Here is a 21,455-nt window from a genome sequence, read left to right as displayed (position 1 = left end):
CATACAAAAATCCTATCCCTTGTGACATCTAGCCCCAGTCTCCCCTTTTAATATAGTACCAGATAGAAAGAAAGCAGGAAAGAAAGAAAGACTGGGAACTCCCGGTAATTTCCAGTATGTCATTGTCATTGTCATTATCATTGTGAATGTGTATGTGTGTTTACAGACTTCAAGTGGAAGTGAAGTTATGTGAAATGTGAAGGAGAGATAGATAGAGCTAGTAGCTAATTCCTAAATATAGGGGGGACATTCCAGTAATCTCCCTCTCATCTCTAAGAGAAGGGCAGTTCTGCTGACCAAACACGTGGTCACTCTCGCTTTTAGTCTTTCACTGGGTGAAGTGTAACGCAGTTCTCACAAGGGAGAAGAAGAGCATCTCGTTTCTAAAGCTCAGGACTAGAGTTTAACATTGTTTTAAAATGCAGAAGGGCTCATTTTCTCTCACCACATTTTTTCGGATTTTCTATGTGCGACTCCTCGGATTTTGTTTCCTGTACTTCTCACAAGTTGCAGGTAAGTGTAAGCGGTTTCAAAATATTTCGTTCAAAATAAATGCGCCACTTGCTTTCGTAGTTCGTATTTTTTGTAGGCTATGTCACCGGTTCAACCCAAGAGTATACGGCATTATTCATTGACATTGGTGCCTCTGAGGCCGCCATACTATTTCAATGCTATATGTCTGATAAATTGTATCATCATGAAACAATCTTAAACAACTAACAAAATGTTGTGTCTTCCCGTGCAGTAACTTGATAGGCTACTTAAGTGCCGCCTATTCTGATTTGCTCGTACAGCTAAGGGTGCGAATAGACGATATGACTTTGAGAGGAGTCAGATTTTTTTTAAATAAATATATATATATATATATATATATATATATATATATGGATGTACCGCCCTACCTCCTAACGGAAAAGCACGAACAGCCTGTTGCCATGGTTACTTCGTCAGTCGAACGTGTTGGTGAAAACACGAGCTTGCGCTTGTCGGTTTTGTGGCTACTTTTAAGCCTTAAAAAAGTCAAACCTGGGGGGTGGGTGTAGATTGATGTCATATCACTTGGCTCTGCAGTGAGCACTCATTGTTGTGGGTTAATTTGGTACGCATTCCGCTTTCACTACTTCACCTTCTTTTAAATTCTTGTATATTTTTACACTGAGAAGGATGACTGATACATTAATTACAATTAAACTAAAATCAATTCAAAACGAAATTCACTCTGAAGAAAGTTTTCCAAAAAATAACATGAAACGAAGTGGTGAAAAATCGTGTTTTTTTAAAAATCAAATTTTTCTACATTTACATTTACTTCCCATGGCCCGCCTCTTATGATGACCCTGTCTAGGTCGCCTATTTTCATTAGAAACACACACACACACACACACGCACACACATACACACACACTGCCGTTCACAAGTTTGGGATTAGTACGATTTTTAATGTTTTTTAAAGAAGTCTCTTCTTTTCTTTATGGCTGCATTTATTTGATCAGAAATACAGAAAAAATAATATTGTGAAATTATTGCAAATTAAAATAATGTTTTTTTATTTTTATTGTAATATACTTTAAAATATAATGTATTTCTGTGATACAAAGCTGAATTTTCAGCTCCATTACTCCAGTCTTCAGTGTCACATGATCCTTCAGAAATCATTCTAATATGATGATTTATTTTCAATATGGGAAACAGTTTTGCTGCTTCATGCTTTTGCTGCTTTTTTTTTTTTTTTTTTGAACCTGTGATACTTTTTTCAGGATTCTTTGATGAATAAAACTTTAAAAAGAACAGCGTTTATTTAAAATAGAAATCTTTTGTAACAATATACACTACCGTTTTTTTGTTGGCGGATTTGTTGTCAGATTAGAAATAGGACTTTTGTTTATTATAACAGTATAAGTGATTAAAATACTGTAAATCACAGCCTACTCTTCAATGTGTTTAACAGGTACAAAAGCTGAATGTCCTGTTCAGCTCAACCAGAAGAGTGTTGTTGTGAGATACGGACGTTTTTTTGTTGTTGTTTTTTTAAGAAATTAATGCTTTTATTCAGCAAGGATGTGTTAAATTGATAAAAAGTGACTGTTCTTTTAAAAACACTGTTCTTTTTAACTTTATACAGATACTTCTGTAATGCATAATGTGCACTCTCAGTGGATTTTAGACAACATATTCTTAAAGTGTGACTAAGCTTTTGGTGATTTTGGAACTGCTTTGGTAAGGTGTCTGTTTTGCATGATCAACAGTAATGAGGTATGTTGTCAGAAAGCAAATGATCACACACACATACACTTATGATATATGATAAACAGCTTTGGTTATAAGAAAAAATTGTAATGCTGTAACAATCATTTATTATGTTTGGTTATCATGCTACTACTTGCAAAGACAAAACACTCAAACCAGTTGAAAATGTATAGGTATAACAAATATTCAGCCACTCGAATCCTGTCTGGAAACAGGACAAGGGATCACATCACTCTTGGAGTCTTTACATTAACTCCCTGTCAGATTCCGTGTTGAGATTAAAATTCTCATGCTTATAAGGTTTTGCATGGTTTGGCACCTCGTTATCTCTCTGGGTTTTTAACCCCCTACACACCAGTGCATGATCTCCGTTCCTTTGAATTTTGCCATTTAATTGTTCAGTTTACTTGTTCAAAATCTATGGGTGATCGGGGTTTTCTTCAGTTTCTCCAAAACTTTGGAATTCTTTGCCTGCTGAGATAAGGCAAGCTAAATCCCTTTTTTTTTCTTTTTTCTTTTTTAAATCTTCCCTTAAAACTTTTTTTTTTTGGTTAGCTTTTACCTATTTATTTTGTAATTGTCTTAATTTCTATTTATTTGTTAAACTTTTGATAGTTTGCTTTTGTTTGGTATTTTATCTTTGTCTGTATTTCACTTATATTAATGCATTGTTTGTATAATTGTATGTCCTATTTGATCTTATTCTTGTGAAGCGCTTTGAGATGTTACTTTTAAAGGCACTATTGAAAGTTTATTATAAATAAGACAATGATTTACCATTAAGACTAGTTTTAGACTAGTACCATTAAGGATTAAATTAAGGTCGGATGTATAAAAACAAACCATGCAAATTAAAGTTTTAAGTTAAGTGCATTAAAAAGAAAATTGAATGGCAGTGACTTTACTTGAAAGACACTGTGTGTATACATGTATACATACATTTAAAAAGTACATTGTGATTTTGTGTAGTTTGTCAAGTCAACTGAAAATATTAAGAAGTGTTAGGGGAAAAATCCCTGGCATTTTTGCGGATTTGTTGTCAGATTAGAAACAGGACTTTTGTTTATTATAACAGTATAAGTGATTAAAATACTGTAAATCACAGCCTACTCTTCAATGTGTTTAACAGGTACAAAAGCTGAATGTCCTGTTCAGCTCAACCAGAAGAGTGTTGTTGTGAGATACGGAGGTTCTGTAGCAGTTAACTGTAGCGCTTCAGTCCCACATAAAGGGATGGGATGGGAAGCCAGTGAGGGAGCAGTGACCATGACCAGAGACAGTCTGATCACATGGAGAGTGTCAAATCTGATAGAATGGGACATACAGCCATTCTGCTACATAAACCATGAGAAACAGTGTCAAGTAGAGCTCCCAGTCACTATTTACAGTCAGTTTCCCTGTTACTTATATTTTTGTCTTTTCATTCTCAAAAATATCTAATGTACATTCATCACTGCAGATTTCAGAGTTTGTAAGTCTTCCTCCACAGAGACTCCAGACAGTGTGTCCATCAGCATTGTGAATCACAGAGGACCAATGATAGAGGGAAAGCAGTATGAGCTCCAGTGTGATGTTCACGATGTGGCTCCTGTTCAGAATCTCACTGTCAAATGGTACAAAGGACAGACCCTGCTGAATCAAACCACCTTCACTGAGAATAGCAAGACTCCATTGAATATAGTCACCACACTCCTGATCCGTCCAGACAGAGCTGATGATGGAGCTCAATACAGGTGTGAAGCAGAGCTGGAACTGGGAGCAGAAGGACCTCAACCTCCTCCAAAAGAAACATCAGACCCTCTCAATATCACTGTATATTGTAAGTAAGATCCACCAGCTCCTATGATTAATCTTTTTGGAACATGTTAACATGTCCAAATCAAGCAGACTTTTAGTAGTTGTAGCACTTACCATGCGACACGCTGTGTCAAGTTGTGTAATAGGGATCAGATGCAGCATGTGACTTTTTCTAGTCAAATATCTAAATTTGGGTAGTTTTGTTGAAAACTACGAGATTAAAATTAAAAAAAATATGGATTAACATAAGAAATTTAAGATGCAGTATGCAGATGCAAAAGCTCTTAACCTGTGTGTTTTTGGCTCCTTCCTGTAGTTAAACCGATCATCAATGAGACCAAACTGCCCTCCATAGTGCCTGTGTTTCGAGGGTATCCAGAGGTGCTTGTTTGTGAAGCCGAGGGAAACCCAAAACCAACAATCAGCTGGAGCCTCGGCTCAAATGTTATAGTATATAATGAAACTCTTACTATATCAGAGTCAACACCTGAGTATGTGTACTGCGATGCAAACAATTCTGTTGGCAGGACCATCAGACAAGTAAACGTGTCCATACAAGGTAACTATGCATTTGTGTGTCTTTTTTTTTTTGCAGTTTCCAACAGCTGTTTCAATTTGCTTCAGTAATACTGACAGTAATACTACAGAAAGGAATTGTGACTGTTTCAGAATTGTATTTTTTTTATTTGCTGGTCTGATATTAAACAAAATGTTTATTTTGGTTATATTAAATATGCAAATTATCATGAAAAAACAATTTAATAGTATGTTGTCAGGATAGATTCACAGCTTCTTTTGTGGTTAGTGCTTTGGCCTTTCACAGAGTATTTGCACTTTAAGCTGCTTGGTTTGTTGGTCTTGTAATGCTCCGCTTGCAGTGTTAATGTCACTGTGATCACATTAACACTGTGTTTCACTGCTCCGGGTGTGTGTTCACGGTGTGTGTGTGTGTTCACTGCTGTGTGTGTGCACTTTGGATGGGTTAAATGCAGAGCACTAATTCCGAGTATGGGTAACCATACAAGGCCACATGTCACGTCACTTTCACTTTTTTTTTTAAATGATGGCTTATATTTAAGTGCTATGGCTTGCATCATCATTGTTGTCTTGCATGGATTTTTCTAGACTTATTTAAATTAGTTGCTTCACTTTTAATATGTTGAAGGCATGATGCAGGATAGAGATCAATCCCAAGTTTTGCTTGCTTGGATTTCATTCACTAAATTGCTGATTTACTCATATATTTGTTTTTATTTTTGACACAGAGAATTACATAGGCCTACGCATAATATTAGGCATTATTGTTGCTGCAGTGGTGGCCATCTCAGTCATCTTCATCTACATCTACTTGACCTACTACAAAAAAACCAGGACGGGCCATTATGATGTGAAGGAGCCCAATGCACGTAAAACACTCTTAGCGTAGCCAGAACAGTCTCCATGAAGGAACTCTGTCAGAACAATATCTCTGCGTTGGTTATTATGACTCCCTAAGCTAGATCCATCTGCTGAGCTGTCTGCAGTCAGATCAGTCGGATCAAATTTGGATGAAAAATCATACGGATCAGTGTTATTTCACTTCACTCTCAGATCCAAACGGACAATCACAGTATCAGACCCTAACACTGTCTGAGGATGTTGATCAACTACAAATGGCTGAATAGCATCCTTATTAGGCTTTTATTGGATTGTAGTATGTTTTTATAAAAACTATACTTATATTGTATGTCTCAGGCACACTGATCATTCTGAATATATGAAGAGTTCGGTTCCAAAACGCGATAAACGCCATTTAAAAAATTTGACACAGAGAATTACATAGGCCTACGCATAATATTAGGCATTATTGTTGCTGCAGTGGTGGCCATCTCAGTCATCTTCATCTACATCTACTTGACCTACTACAAAAAAACCAGGACGGGCCATTATGATGTGAAGGAGCCCAATGCACGTAAAACACTCTTAGCGTAGCCAGAACAGTCTCCATGAAGGAACTCTGTCAGAACAATATCTCTGCGTTGGTTATTATGACTCCCTAAGCTAGATCCATCTGCTGAGCTGTCTGCAGTCAGATCAGTCGGATCAAATTTGGATGAAAAATCATACGGATCAGTGTTATTTCACTTCACTCTCAGATCCAACGGACAATCACAGTATCAGACCCTAACACTGTCTGAGGATGTTGATCAACTAAAAATGGCTGAATAGCATCCTTATTAGGCTTTTATTGGATTGTAGTATGTTTTTATAAAAACTATACTTATATTGTATGTCTCAGGCACACTGATCATTCTGAATATATGAAGAGTTTGGTTCCAAAACGCGATAAACGCCATTTAAAAAAAAAAAAAGGGAGTTTCCGCCAAAATCAGTATTGTATCTGGTCGGTATTGAAAAGTCAATTTTTAATTTTACGCAAAATGCGAAATCCGCCGAGTTATTCTGTCATGTTTTCTCCCTTTTTTTCCAAACCGCGACAAACGCCAGTCTCCCTTTTCTGCAGAATGCGACATATCCGCTCAACCAATCACAGCGCACCATTCCACGCACTTGTAAACAGTAACAACCAATCACAGCCTTTTATTTATTTATAAATACATTTATTTATTTATTTTAAGCTGTAAAATAATTGAAAACATATTTTTAAAACTGTGCTAAGTTTAAAAAATACTGTGACTGCAGTGGCTTTACATTAGCTTAAGATCTTAGCAAGACTGAATATAGATAACCTATTTGTTTTATATAGCTCTAAACCTGGCTGATGTATTCTACAATAGCTAAAATAATTGTTCCGAAGATTGTATGTGTATAGCATTAGTCAAAGCATGAAACTGGCTGCCAGTTTATAAGCCTTAACAGTGCATGCATTTTGTTTTGTTTTGCTGGCTGACACATTGACATCTGTGCAAATGCAAATGCTTTTATTTACTGTTGAAATGCCTTATGTCTCACCCTTGTTCATTCTGACACTGAAACTGTTAAACAGTTACAAAGATATTAAAAAGAGTAAATACGATTCATTACTTTAGGTGGCGAAACTGTTACTTTGAACTACTAGTTGTGTCTACTTGTGCACTTCTTTGATTCTATAGCTTCATTATTTGTAAAGCGCACGCTACTGAAGAACACTACTGAATGCCCTATTCAGCTCGAGTGTTGCCTGCTGGTACAACAGATCTGTTTCTGTTAACTGCAACAATTGAGTCACAAGGAGGCTTATGAGTGATGCACACTCACAATCTCATCTGTTCATGAGTACTGAGTATTCAGACATGCTGCTCCTTTCTGCATACTGTACATTAGGGAAGTATGCACTAGTCATGACCAATGTTTGTGGGGGTCCAGTATGACTCACATTTTGTGACACATTTTCAAAGGTGGTCTTTAAAGACTTAATGCGATGTTCAAAACGACTTTGCCTCATCTTAGAGGTAGGTGAATGAGCTCTCTCTATTTCTAGTCCCCGATTTGTCGTGACAGGGTGCAAATGAATAAAGTTGCAACGTGCACTTCTAGAGAGATGTGTGGGGGAGGGTTAACATTAACTAAAACGGGCTGCTGTGCGAGGGCAGACTGGGCAGTGGTTTCCTGCGATAAATGAAGGGTCCGAGACCGTGTGTTGTGTTACTGCCTGAACAATTAAACACCGTTAGCTGGTTAAAACGCTTTCAATACAGCGTAACTACCATTAAAAATGACGGCGCGGGGCGATCGGATCCTCTTCACGTGGCTCTTTCTGGATCTGCTGTCGCTGCGGTACGCGTTGGATGGTAGGACATTTATATAACCAGTGTTATGTTTTTACAATCCTGAAGAAAAAGTCATATGTTTTCAGTTTTCCGTGTTAAACTTTAGAAAGGGGATTTAAATAAGTTAAAGAGTGATTAAAAGGCCCTGGTATTTTATTTCCTCCGCTGTGACTCGCTTCTGAAAAGACTTTGAGTAACACTGTTTAAATAGCGATAGAATAACGTTGTCAAACAAGATAAATACACTGTGTTTGCTATCATTAACAGCCTGCATTTAGCTGTTTAACCACAGCCACAGTCTGTCAGCAATTGCAAATATACTGTAGAGTTAAATTAATTATACTTCGTCACTGTTAGACTGAAGGTAAGGGGTCTCCTGAAGCTAGTATTTATGAGGAAACATCACAGTTTTTGTTTCACTGTGATTGCTGCCAAATGTTTACATGCTTATTTTCAGTTAGTTGTGACTTGCAAAACTTCTCTTGCTTGAACAACTCGTACATGCAACTGTGTTTGGGTTTCTGCTAAACATCTTAAATCATGCAGCCTATAGCTGGTTTAATGTCCTTAGGTGGTCTCCCAGGTCTGGCTATAGTTTTTGAGGGGTTTGGGGCTGTGCAGCTAAATCAGCTAAACGCTAGGTTCGCCTAGCTGGGAGTCCAGTGTAAACCAGCTAGTTTAGGTTGGTTTAAGAGGTTTTTTTTAGAAGGGATATAGAGAAAATGTGTCCTTTAAGTCCAAATCATAACAGCCTGCTGGCATTTGCTGGAAATACCACACTGATAACAATACAAAATAGGAAGTTGCCAGTTCACAGAATGGAAGCAAAGGCTAATGGACAGTGTTACTCACTTAACTAAGTGCACTGGGAAATCTACACAAGATTGTGACTCTGTTTTGAAACATGGTTGATGGTTCTTAGTGGTCAAAAAGCAATAGCTGCAACATACCAGCTACAAACCTACCTTGTGCCAAAACAACAGTCAGCTTAAGCGTGGATATGTTTTAAAAAATACATTTCTGTAATTTTTTGCACTTATTTGAAGAATTTGGGATTTCAGCTACTCTGTTATGCTTGATATGTCTTCCAGATATTTCCATCAGCACTGTGAATCACAGAGGACCAATGATAGCGGGCAAGTGCTATGAGCTCCAGTGCTTCATTCGGAATGTGGCTCCTTTTAAGATTGTTGATGTGAGATGGTACAAACTGAATCAAATCAACGTCACTGACACCATCAAGACTCCAGCCAATTTAACATATAAAGTCTGCCCAGACAGAGCTGATGATGGAGCTCAATTCTGGTGTGAAGCAGAGCTAGAAGCAGAAGGACCTCACCGTTCAACAGTGTCATCAGAACATCTCAGCATTACTGTACATTGTATGTAAAATAATTTGTCCAAGTTCTTAGCAGGTATTTCAATGGTCTTGATTATTATCATGTGAAACCTGTTTTTTCTTTGCTCTTTCCTGTAGTTAAACCGATCATCAATGAGACCAAACTGCCCTCCATAGTGCCTGTGTTTCGAGGGTATCCAGAGGTGCTTGTTTGTGAAGCCGAGGGAAACCCAAAACCAACAATCAGCTGGAGCCTCGGCTCAAATGTTATAGTATATAATGAAACTCTTACTATATCAGAGTCAACACCTGAGTATGTGTACTGCGATGCAAACAATTCTGCTGGCAGGACCATCAGACAAATAAAAGTTGTATTAAAAGGTAACTATGCATTTTTGCATTTGTTTTGGTTTACATTTCCAACTCTTTCCGCTTTCTTGCAGTTTAAATGTAGCTTTACTTTAGAATATGGGGATGTTTCAAAACTAAGTTTTATCAGGCCAGACACTTGTCTAAAAATAAAATGTATGATGTTCAGAAATCATAATGAATAAAATTTACCAAATCATTAAAAATGATGTAAGAGACACTGAATGATGTAATCACAATGCATTGAAATGTTTTGATTACACATGTACACGTGCTATGATTAACCATTTCATTTTGCTTATTTGCTTTGATATGGTAAAATCATGAAGTATGTTTTTTTTCCCCAGCTATTTTAGCACTTGTCGGTTTAGGCCGTGTTATTTGTCTAATCTTTTGGTGTGCTTTTTTCTCTTGACACAGAGGATTACCTGCCCTTAATAGCAGGACTTATTGCAGTCACTGTGGCGTTCATCTCAGTCATCTTCATCTTCATCTACTGTATCTACTACAAAACAGCCAAGATGGGACGTTATAGCCTGAAGGATGCCAAGCCTAGTGTGCAAAATGGAAACATAGCACAGAATGGCAAACACAGCCCTATTCCTATGAAGAAACTCTCTCAGAGCAATATCCTTGCTTAGGTTATGAATCCCTGGGTTCGCCGCATCTGCCGAGTCACAGTGTCCACAATTAACGGGATTTTGACACTGGAAGTCTTTAGGCCTCTACTTTGGGGCTAGTTTCTTCATGGCTTCTTTATTTTTATTTTATGGAGCACCTGTTCATTCATTCACTTCTAGAGCCAGTTTAACTGTTAATTACATCACAAAATGAACTTTTTCGTTTCCAGCAGTCTGCCATTTAATGGACCAGAGGAAAATACCTAACAGAACAGATGACAAAGAAATGCTGAATGAATTTCAAATTAAAGGACCTGATGTCTGCAGTGGACGTTTTCAGGAATCTAGGATCTTGATATAAGTGAATGTTCATCAACTACAAGTGACATTACTTGAGTAATATTTGCTATGTACACCTATTTAAGGGAAGGCTTTTGTTAAATTGTTTAACAAGACTATTCTTTTGTATATGTCTCTGGCACATTGATCAGTTTGAATATTTATGTTTTGTCAAGTGCTATACAGTATAAGAAATTATATTTTATTAACAAAGTTCAGGAGGAGCATGTTCAGATAATCAACCAATTAAGCATGATAGTAAATATACAGCCAACTTACCTCTTTTTTATGACAGTTGTCAGGCATCCCTCCTCCACCCCAGCTTCTCACTCCTAACTATTCCTATCCCAACTTGGGATATGGGGGGAGTTCTCTGGGAGATCGGAGCCCTCCCTTTGGACAGCATGCCAAATATACATACTATTTGCTCAATCTGATTATATGTAAGTGTGAACTTATGAAAGACACCATAGTTGAGTCTGTTACTTAGTTAAACAAGTTATTCATTTAAAGTTTCAGTTCCTCTGGCAAAATCCGCATTTTAAAGGCTGGAAATATAGCACACGGTAACTGTGAAGAAGTGAAAGCTTGCGTATGAGGGGTCTCATGGTGAACCTGTGGGAAAATATTTGGATGAATTTTTGAAAATTCTCTCAGGCCTCATAGTCTGTAAAAAAAGAGATGCTGGACATCAAATAAGTGTGCCGGTTTTATGGCTCAAGCTGTATAATGATGTTAAAAGCATAGTTTAACCAAAAATGAAGGGTCTGTCATCATTTACTCACCCTCATGTTCTAAAAGCTGCATGCTGTTGTTTTTTTCCTTCTTTACGTAGCTCATAGTGGCTATGTCTGTAAAGCTTCAAAAGATGTTTTAAAAATTATAAAGGTAGGCCATACAACTATATATTCTAAAGCAATATGCATTTTTTGTCTGTTTTCAGTTTGAGATGTGTGGTCACTATCAATTGCTGTTGTATAGAAAATCATTGTGTAAAGATTATTCAAAAATTCAACTTTTCAGTTCCACAAAACACTTCAAGTCACACAAGTTTGGAACGACACGAGGATGAATAAATGATGACAGAATTTCCATGTTTGTTTGAACTATCTTTTTGATCATGTCACTAAATTTCTATGCGTTTAATCACTATATGAATGTAATCTCCCCAGTATTCTGGTGGGATTTAAATTTGTTTATGGAATTAATACCATCTGTTTTTATAAGCACATGACATTTGAATTTGTAAATGAATTTGTTGAGAACATTTTAGGAAACATTTGTTTAAAAAAATCTAATAAAAGAAATATTATTTTCACAGAATCATTTTCAGTCTTCTGCAAAAAAAATAAAAATAAAAATTAACATCTTGTAGAGTATTGAACAATTGTCTGCATTTTATCAAGTTGGTTCATTACAGATCTGTTGTGTATAACAACTACACAATTAATTAACAACTACAACATTTTAATTTACCTCAGGTGCTTTCCTATTTGGTGTTGTCTAACTGTTTGTTGCTTGAAGATTTATTGTAATTTTGCAAAACATATTTGGTGGGAATTGTGATAAGATAAAGAGAAATCACCAAGATGCTCCTTTTTTATAACAGTAAATCAAACAGATATGTTGAAACAGATGCACCCTTGTTTGTCTTTCAGGATTAGCATTTTTAATCTTGTTATATCTATTATATATATTAAAAACAACAACAAAAAAAAACATTATGGCCAGTGTCTACGATATTATTCTAACATTGAATAAACATGATAAAAAATGATTGAATCGATTATTACGATGAAAGACGATGAATCGACTGTTCCAACATGGAGACATTTTATTTCAATTAAATAACTTTCAAATGTGTTAACCAAACAGTACATTTTCATCACTGTCCTTGTTAAAATAACCAACTGAAACCAGCCTTCGCTCAAAGATGTTATCTTTTATTATGAAAATCCAAAGCTATTATCTGTTGAATATGTTGTTAATTTTCTTATACTATTTTTATAATTGCTTTTTGTTGGAATATATTCATGTCTCGCTTCCCTGTTTCTGTATGTTTCTACAAGTTTTGTAATAAAAAAAAAGAAACCAGCCTTCGCTTCCAGCCTGGCTGTAGCTGTTTAACAGTTTTAAAGGGATTTTGACCACTTTTAGCTGGTCTTAGAGGTAAGGCTGGGAGGCCAGCGGACCAACCTGCATAGCCTGGTTTTAGTTGTTTTTCCAGCAGGTAAAAATGTATTCTGTCTAAGGTTTGTATCCCTTTAATAATGCGCCATGTTACAGAGAGTCTGAGATTTGAAACGTCTTAGCCACTCAGTGTTGCCAACTAATTTTCAGGGGAAGTTGCTAAAGGCAGATCGATTTGTTGCTAAAAGTTGCTAAATGACATTGTGATGTCATTGTGTGATGTCATTGCATAACCATGACACAAAACAGCGTTTTTACGTAGAATACACAACGAGATTACTCAAATCTCAGCGAAAAATATTTTTTTAAATGTTATTTGTTCCTAAAAATATTATAAACATAAAATATTTTAATTTGTAAAAGTAACATATGATCGGATTTTTTTACAACATTGAATTATTGAACAGTTACACATTTTATGCATTTTCTTATTAACTAGTAGAACTGCACATTCTTAACCATTATAGTTTTAAGCAGTGTACTGGTAGTTAGTTAGTGTGCTACACAAAAGTCTGTAAAAATAGGACACAATGTAATGTTTACCCTTACCAAAAAGTAGTATACTTCAAGTGTATTTTAGTAAGTATACTTAAGTACAAGTATACTTAAATGTCATTTTAAGTATATTTCTGAGAAGTACATAAAGCCCATTTCTGAGAAGTACATAACAAGCAGACTAAAAGTATACTTTCCTATTTTTAGTTTAAAAGAAGTATACAAATAGCACACTTGAATAAACTTATTTTTCGTAAGGGTATATGAACAATACGTATTTATTTTTTACAGGTGTTTTACCTGTGTTTTGAATTCCACATTGCATTTTGTGTTTTAAGGTTACAGGGTTACAACTTAATGGATAACATCCTGGCAGAAAATGACTAGTACCTTTTCAGTTTTTCCACATATTTTTTCTTACAGTGTACCTAACTGAACAACAATTATATATACAAGCTAATAACATGCTGTATCATAAATGTGCATTTATTATTGACCAATTGGAACTAGCAACTTAATGCACATTTGATTTTTTTACTGTTAGGCATCTTTTTCCAGCTCTCTCCAGGTTGATGTGCTGCTTGGTTGGCTAGCTGTTCAATGTTTTCCTCTTTTTGTGTAATTTAGTTGAAAATATGTGCCTTTTTTATCATTTGAGTCACTTTACAAAAGTTGCTAAAAGTTGCCAAATACTTTTTAAAAATAGCTAAATTTGTTGCTAGGTGCTTTTTGAACAACAAAAAAAAAGTTGCTAGGGTAGTCTGAAAAGTTGCTAAATCTAGTTTAGCAAAATTGCTAAATTGGCAACATTGTAGCCACTGTCTTATTTCCCTCAGAAGCTTGTTTGCGCGCACGGGTTCTCCCATATGAACTGCATGAATGCTTTCGTTTCTATAGGTGCTTCCGTAACCATATCCACAGTGATCTGGGTGGGGTTTCGCGTGAGGAGCCGCTGGACAGTCACTAGTCAGAGGCGACACATTTATTTATTCGCACGTCTTGGCCGCGCCTTTGTCTGGTTGATGGTAACGTACTCTCGAACACTTACAACATGCTGCAGCGTTTTTATGGACTTGTTTATCTTTCAGCAGTTTTACTGTTTGTGACTCTCACAGGTTTGTATTGACTTATTTCCCTTTCATTCTTTCGATACCAGAAGCGAGAACATTCATTAACCAGTAGCATACGCGCTTGAATGTGTTCTAAACATTCGCTTTCATGTGAGTGATTCAGAGCGTCGTTGACCTCTATTGTCTGTGTTAAAATGTTGACCTATTTGAGTTAATTCATTACTGTACAGTAAGGAGTCACGCTGCTATCTACAGTAGCGCTTGTAATATGATCTTGAGTGCTCAGTATTTTTAGTGCCGGCAAACTCTTCAGCAGTGCATGTAACCTGTGGATTTGTAAAGTAACAAAGTTAGTAGTTTTATAGTTCATTTAGCCATTACTAATCTTGTGTTCACACTTCACAGTCATGACAATACAAGCTGTTTATTTTAAAGTATTCAATGCTGTTATTACAACAAATATCCTTGTAATCATATTAATAACGAGTTATGATGATAACAGGACTGACACATAACCTGTGGAAACGAATTTTTAGTAAAAAATAAATTTGTCTTCTAAATTATGAATACATTTGTTTATTTCCTGTGACGTACTTGATTGCTAAAACAGAAAGGAGAGGTTAAGAAGGCAAGGCCAAGACAGGACAAAAATGCATATTTATGGAGGAAACACTGAAATAAAATGAAAATCGAAAATAAATGTAGTGGATTTTTCTTTGACGTCTTTACAAAAGATAACACATGGTAAAAGGTGGTGCCCACTTGTTGTTGTAAATTGCTTACACACTTGTGTGAGGGACATGCTTTAGAATGACCCTGCTGTGTCAGTGAAGTTTCTAAGTTTCATTTCCCAGATGGTAAGAATCGATGAGCCTCTTTGTTTTAAAAGAGTCATAAACTGCGATAGACTGATGGTCTTCTACAATATCCAAAAACTTTTCTTGTCTGTTTTGCATGCAGTTGGTCAGTAAAAAAGTTTTAACATATAATGGTTGGTTATCTGTGTTCAGTCTTTCTAGTAAACAATATCTATATGCATTTATTCTGTGTTCTTCAATGTGTTTAACAGGTACACAAGCTGAATGTCCTGTTCAGCTCAACCCACAGAGAGCTGTTGTGAGATACAGCGGTTCTGTAGCAGTTAACTGTAGCGCTTCAGTCCCACATAAAGGGATGGGATGGGAAGCCAGTGAGGGAGCAGTGACCATGACCAGAGACAGTCTGATCACATGGAGAGTGTCAAATCTGATAGAATGGGACATACAGCCATTCTGCTACATAAACCATGAGAAACAGTGTCAAGTAGAGCTCCCAGTCACTATTTACAGTCAGTTTCCCTGTTACTTATATTTTTGTCTTTTCATTCTCAGAAATATCTAATAAATGTACATTCATCACTGCAGATTTCAGAGTTTGTAAGTCTTCCTCCACAGAGACTCCAGACAGTGTGTCCATCAGCATTGTGGATCACAGCGGACCAATGATAGAGGGAAAGCAGTATGAGCTCCGGTGTGATGTTCACAATGTGGCTCCAGTTCAGGATCTCACTGTCAAATGGTACAAAGGACAGACTCTGCTGAATCAAACCACTTTCATTGAGAATAGCAAGACTCCAGTGAATGAAACCACCACACTCCTGATCCGTCCAGACAGAGCTGATGATGGAGCTCAATACAGGTGTGAAGCAGAGCTGGAACTGGGAGCAGAAGGACCTCAACCTCCTCCAAAAGAAACATCAGGACGTCTTAATGTTGAGTTGTACTGTAAGTTTTTTTATTGCTAAGCTTGCCGTATAATTCAGTTTATATTTTCTGAATGGCCTTCTAGTGTGAAGGATGTGCAACAGTCATATTTCATCACATGCAGATAATTGCTTATTAACATTGAATATTACATATTATGAATAGAATTAACAGATAAAAAGGTTTCAGTTGTATAGTATTTTTCTGATCTGTTTATAACAGCTGCTCATCATGGTGCTGTTGTGCTATTAAATGTCTCTCTGGCCTCCTCAGATAAACCAAAACACTTCAATTCAACAGAGACCATCATTAAAAACGACGAGGTTACGCTAAACTGTACAGTGAAGGCAAACCCGGCTCCTACGTACACATGGCACTCAGAGCATCTGAAAGAGGAGATCAGCTTCTCAGTGCTCCAGGCCTCCACAGTCCTCCTCAGTCCAGGAAACTACACGTGCACTGCCACAAACTCTCTGGGAAGTGACAGCAAAGTGTTCATCATCAAATCTGAGCAAACAGGTTAGTTTTGATTGAATAAACACTAATCTGCCTCTTTGCCTTCGGGAAGTTTAAAGTTAAATTTACAGATTTTTACATTTTTTGGGGCTGTTCACACAGAATGAATTTTCTATTCCACTACTACGCAACGTTTCCATAGTTTTTTTGTGTAAACACGCTAGACAGATTTGTTTGACCATTGAGCTTGTGTCTCACGTCTTTTGCAGCATCTTGCACATGACACAGCAGTCTAAAAACACAGTACTCAAGTTAAAAAGGTTATTCAACTTTTTAAAAAACGGGTCCCAAGACCTTGCATTTTTCCCCATTCCACTGCATACATCTCGCATTTTTCAAAGCGTGAACCTGTGTGAACCAGTCCTTACTGTTCAATAGGGCTCTGCAGTCCGAAAGTTAGCATTACCTAAGATTTTGGATTATTTCAGAAAATAAGCTCTGTGACCAACAAAAGTTTATGATTCTTGCACATTTTGTTCATAATGATAATCTCCATCTTCAATTATGAAGCCTAAAATTGGCAGAAGAAAAAAGCTAAACATAGGCTATAAACAAACTAGACCATGGTCACATGACTTCAACATCGCTATAAATCCAAAGTTCTGTCATGAAACTCTAGATGGCACAGTCCAATAGGTTGTAACTCAATCTGACATAATGTCATCATTATTCACATGGCGCAGCTGATTGGATTATTTTCGTATCAACAGCCAATGAGCTTGCTGCTCAACATTCAAATACTCAGCTAGCGCTTGCTGTAGCAGTTACAACGTGCTTCAGAAACCCTCCACCTTCCCCAGCTCCACCTGTATAGACCTTTTACAGGGTAATTTCATATATGTTATATAGGGGGTTTATGTGTTATATGTGCAGCAGCAGTATTTCCTACATGCTCACAGCAGCATGTCTGTGGATGTATTGGCAGTAGAAAGTCTCGGTACTTGCTCTGCCGCAGCAGCGTAGCAGATCTATTTCGCTAAAACCAAACACATTAGCATTGCCATGTACATTACCATGCTAAACTCTCAGAGAGTTGTCATGACAGAACTATGCTTCTGACGAGTCTTTTAGGCTTTATTTATAAAACATTTTCCCTGAAAGTTTGAGTTAGAATAATTTCGGCTGTAAAATGAGACTGTAAAAGTGGACTAGTTTTCTTGTTTGGCGTGATGATGTTTAATGTCCCTGCCAACCTCTGTAGTTCCATTTAGCCACTTGTTAGCAATGACCATTTTTAAGACAAAAAAAAAGCTTTAAAAAAATTACTTTTATATTTTATATCATAGAATATAAACACAGACCTTATTTCAGGCATTTAACCAAAAACCCATTCACTTCCAGACAATTCATAGTTTTCACGTGATGTCACACCCTTACAGGAATGCCCACAAGGCTTTCCTCCACTGACCACCAGTTATTTTTACAGGTTTGCATTAAGTAGTAATGTAGTAGTGATATTAAAAGATAAAATTCAGTATACACCTTACTTTCTACAGGCAAGCAGATGCAGTTCAGCTCAAGTTCAACTCAAGCAGTTTAACATTAAATGTTTTCCCATAGCAAACCACTATAAAGAAAACACTTAACCATTTAGCGCATTGCGTTCATATTCCGAGCTCATTTGCTTGCCTGTATAAAGCACGCATCATCAGTAAGGTGTGTACTGAATTTAATTTTTTATCTCTGTTTTAAAGGCACTTTAAGTCTTTTCACATTAAACTTTTTAGAATGTCCTGCTGTTTTCAGTGATTGAAATATTGCGGCGAGTGCTTGATATGGATTGCAAATGGCCAAAATTGCCTTTTTGTTAACATATCTTTGTTTTATTCTTGATCTAAATATTTGAGGATTGGAAACAGATAGAAAATGGCAGGCTTGTGCTGCAGTTCTATGGATATTTTGCCCAGCAGGTCTTGAAGCCAGTCATGTGACTGAAAACTATGGATTGAACCAGAAGTGCTAAAATGCTTACTCCTTTTTTTTTCAGCATTTTGGCCTACAAAATTCTGTCATCCATGCAGCACTATATAACAATGACTTCTGATACAGGGTGGTCTAAGCTTATGTTTGTGTTACAAATCTGCTTGTGCAATTTTCTAAGCATTAAAGGGATAGTTCACCCAAAAATGAAAATTTGATGTTTATATCTTCTTCTTCATCCGACGTGTGACTCTTCTTCTTCTTCTTCTTGCTTTACGGCGGATCGCAGACTTATAAGTGCATTACTGCCACCTATCTCTCAAATATCTCAAACCATTGACACTCTCAATTAGGAGTGTCAATGGTACATTTGAGAGATAGGTGGCAGTAATCCACTTATAAGTCTGCGATCCGCTGTAAAGCAAGAAGAAGAAAAAGACGCATCAGGTGCCGGCTGTTGAGAACGCGCCCAGGAGGACGCGCTCAGGACAGACAGTTCGGACATTGCGGTGAAAATCAGAGGTAAGAAACGATATAAATACTGTTTCGTTTCGTGTCTTTTCACATCAATGTATCGTCACGAGCCGCAGGGTTTCATTTGGTTTTGTTTGTGTATGTTTTTTTGACTCCCAAAGCCGTGATTCCCATTCACCTCCATTATAAGACTGACAGACTGCAACGGTTTGAGTTAAAAATCTCCGTTTGTGTTCTACTGAAGAAACAAAGTCACCTACATCTTGGATGCCATGGGGGTAAGCAGATAAACATTAAATTTTCATTTTTGGGTGAACTATCCCTTTAAGACAAAGCAACAATAACTAGAAAACAATATCAATAAGTCAATAAAAATAAAACTTTCGTTGGTTATATACTATTAAAAATGTATTTCATTTGAAATGAAAACCCTGAAAATGAGGAAGGAAACATGCATGTGTTTGTGACATTCAGCATATTTATACAAATTGATTATCTTAAACTCTCAGTATTGACTTATCCCAAAGTTCATTCTTTATCTACAGGGTGCTTTTGTGGTCTTGAATAAGCTTTGCATTTGCATTTAATGATTCATCAGGCGCTTTTAGGCGAAATGAGGAATAGTGCAACAATAGTCTCTTGTGGTCCCCATACACTGGTGTTGTGTTCCTGCCAGGCTGCTCCAGGACTACTGTTGGCAGTGTGTGTGTTGAACAACCAGTAGAGTCACGCTGTTGCTGTTGCTGAAGCTGTTGATGGATTCATCTGTTTATAAAATCATTAATGTCATTTCTCCTGCAGACAGAACCACATTCTGGGCTATTGTTTTATCCGGCGTGGCGGTTGCACTGGTGTTAATCGCCACTTATGTGATATTCAAGATCAGGTGTTCCAACAATTCTGTCATTTGATGGACAAGAGATGACGCCAGAGGGGTACCTTCTCCTCAGGGAGATCATGAAAAACTTGATTATTATGGGTTATTCTATAACGGAATAGGCTAGTTCACCCAAAAATAAAAATTTGCTGAAAATGTAAGTCCATAATCTATAACAACACTTTCACCAGTGAAAAAGTCCATCCACTGTTGTCCTCTCAAAATCCACCAACATATTTGTTTACAACCGTTTTGGACTGTTTTTCACTTGTAAAGCAGATTTCATTATTGGGTGAACTATTCCTTTAATGAACTGACGTGATTTTGCTTGACTTGGGGTGTTGCAGTACTGGGAACTATTACAGCACTTTTTTTTTAATAACCATATTCAATTTCAAATTAGATTTGTTTTTATGAGTGTTTATTAATTATTCAGGTCCTGATAGGACAAAATCATGTCTCGTAATTGTCATATAACCACTTTTTTTGTGGAAATCCCATTACTGTACAACACTACATTATTTTTCCTTTACAAATAGTCATATTTTAATTTTGAAAAGCCATTCATTAAAGATCGTAAATGTGACTTTTGCTGTATTTTCATTGGTGTCTATGTTAATCAGGTGCTGAGTATGTACTGTGTTATAAAATATTTTACAGAAATGCATGTCATAGTACATATAATATAAATAATAATAATGTTTAATTAGTCTGTTGCACAAAATGTTTTTTTTGTTTACAAATTGTATTGTCTTGAATGTAAAGCTTCACTTACATTTTCACCCATTAACTACTTTATATATCCACCATGGTTTTATAGCTAAAGTGAATTTATTTGTTATACACCCTCACATTATTTTTATACTGAGGTTGGGACATTTTTCATCAATAGGGTTTTTACTATTAAATGTACAGCATGCCTTTTTCTATGTATTTTTTGATACAATCTTTTTTATTTTGTGGTGCATAAGCAATCAAGAGCATGTTATGAACGCTTCAAATATGCTATTTGTTTCAACTAACCCTAACTGTAACCTTAACTAGCTAAAAACGGCTAGCCAAATTAACCTAGTAACTGCTGGCTAATGATAGAAACATTAACAAGAATCCAGTTGTTGAGAATGGAGAAGATAAAACAAAGATCACTGAACTGAGAAAATGAATATTGATGTCAGTAGCCAACAACATTCATCAACTAGATTACACATAATCTCCATAATGCTGATGAAATAATATAAAAATTTGTTAACTGAAATAATAATGGTACTAATCAAGTGTGTTATACATCCTTCATTGTGGTCTTCATATATACTGGTCTGCAGGCATATAAAACAGTTTTTAAAAAGTTCCTTTTCAGTATTGAAAGTTGTGTTCTTTTCTTTTCTCTTTCCTCTTCTAATGGCATGATGTCAGTGGAAAAACGATGATCACATGCTTATTTTTCACCCAGTAATTGCTCATAGATATGATACTTTGTATTGTACATATAAAACCAAATTTGAACTTTACAATGTTGGTAACACTTCAAACAAGTGAACGCAAAATCCATAACATGACAATGTTAAAGTATGGTACCTTACTGTAAAGTGTTATCAACATTTTTTTTGTACTCTGACTACTTAAAGGGGTCATATGATGCTTTTTTAAAGATCATTATTTGGTGTATATGGTGTAACAGAATATGTTGACATGCTTTAATGTTCAAAAAACA

The 21,455-nt window shown here is 36.4% G+C and overlaps 2 protein-coding genes across 2 annotated transcripts; both read left to right on the top strand.

The window, feature by feature from the left end:
• Positions 1-304: 304 nt before the first annotated feature.
• Positions 305-11,138, top strand: icam3 (intercellular adhesion molecule 3). The gene is made up of 7 exons (XM_016463166.1): positions 305-519; positions 3,386-3,634; positions 3,737-4,066; positions 4,361-4,603; positions 8,885-9,175; positions 9,271-9,513; positions 9,922-11,138. Exons 1-7 carry the CDS (start codon positions 420-422, stop codon positions 10,140-10,142), a joined length of 1,677 nt encoding a protein of 558 aa, XP_016318652.1. The 5' UTR covers positions 305-419; the 3' UTR covers positions 10,143-11,138.
• A 2,846-nt stretch (positions 11,139-13,984) lies between these two features.
• On the top strand, positions 13,985-19,911 carry LOC107670522 (intercellular adhesion molecule 1-like). The gene is made up of 5 exons (XM_016463165.1): positions 13,985-14,260; positions 15,285-15,542; positions 15,649-15,978; positions 16,231-16,476; positions 19,669-19,911. The coding sequence occupies exons 1-5, from the start codon at positions 14,197-14,199 to the stop codon at positions 19,776-19,778; spliced, it is 1,008 nt and encodes a 335-aa protein (XP_016318651.1). The 5' UTR covers positions 13,985-14,196; the 3' UTR covers positions 19,779-19,911.
• The last annotated feature ends 1,544 nt before the right edge of the window (positions 19,912-21,455 follow it).

The sequence above is a fragment of the Sinocyclocheilus anshuiensis genome, unplaced genomic scaffold, assembly GCF_001515605.1.
Source record: "Sinocyclocheilus anshuiensis isolate Anshui unplaced genomic scaffold, SAMN03320099.WGS_v1.1 scaffold476, whole genome shotgun sequence".
Classification (NCBI taxonomy): Eukaryota; Metazoa; Chordata; class Actinopteri; order Cypriniformes; family Cyprinidae; genus Sinocyclocheilus; species Sinocyclocheilus anshuiensis.
Note: the sequence above shows the minus strand (reverse complement) of the source record. Positions and strands in the feature narration are given on the sequence as shown.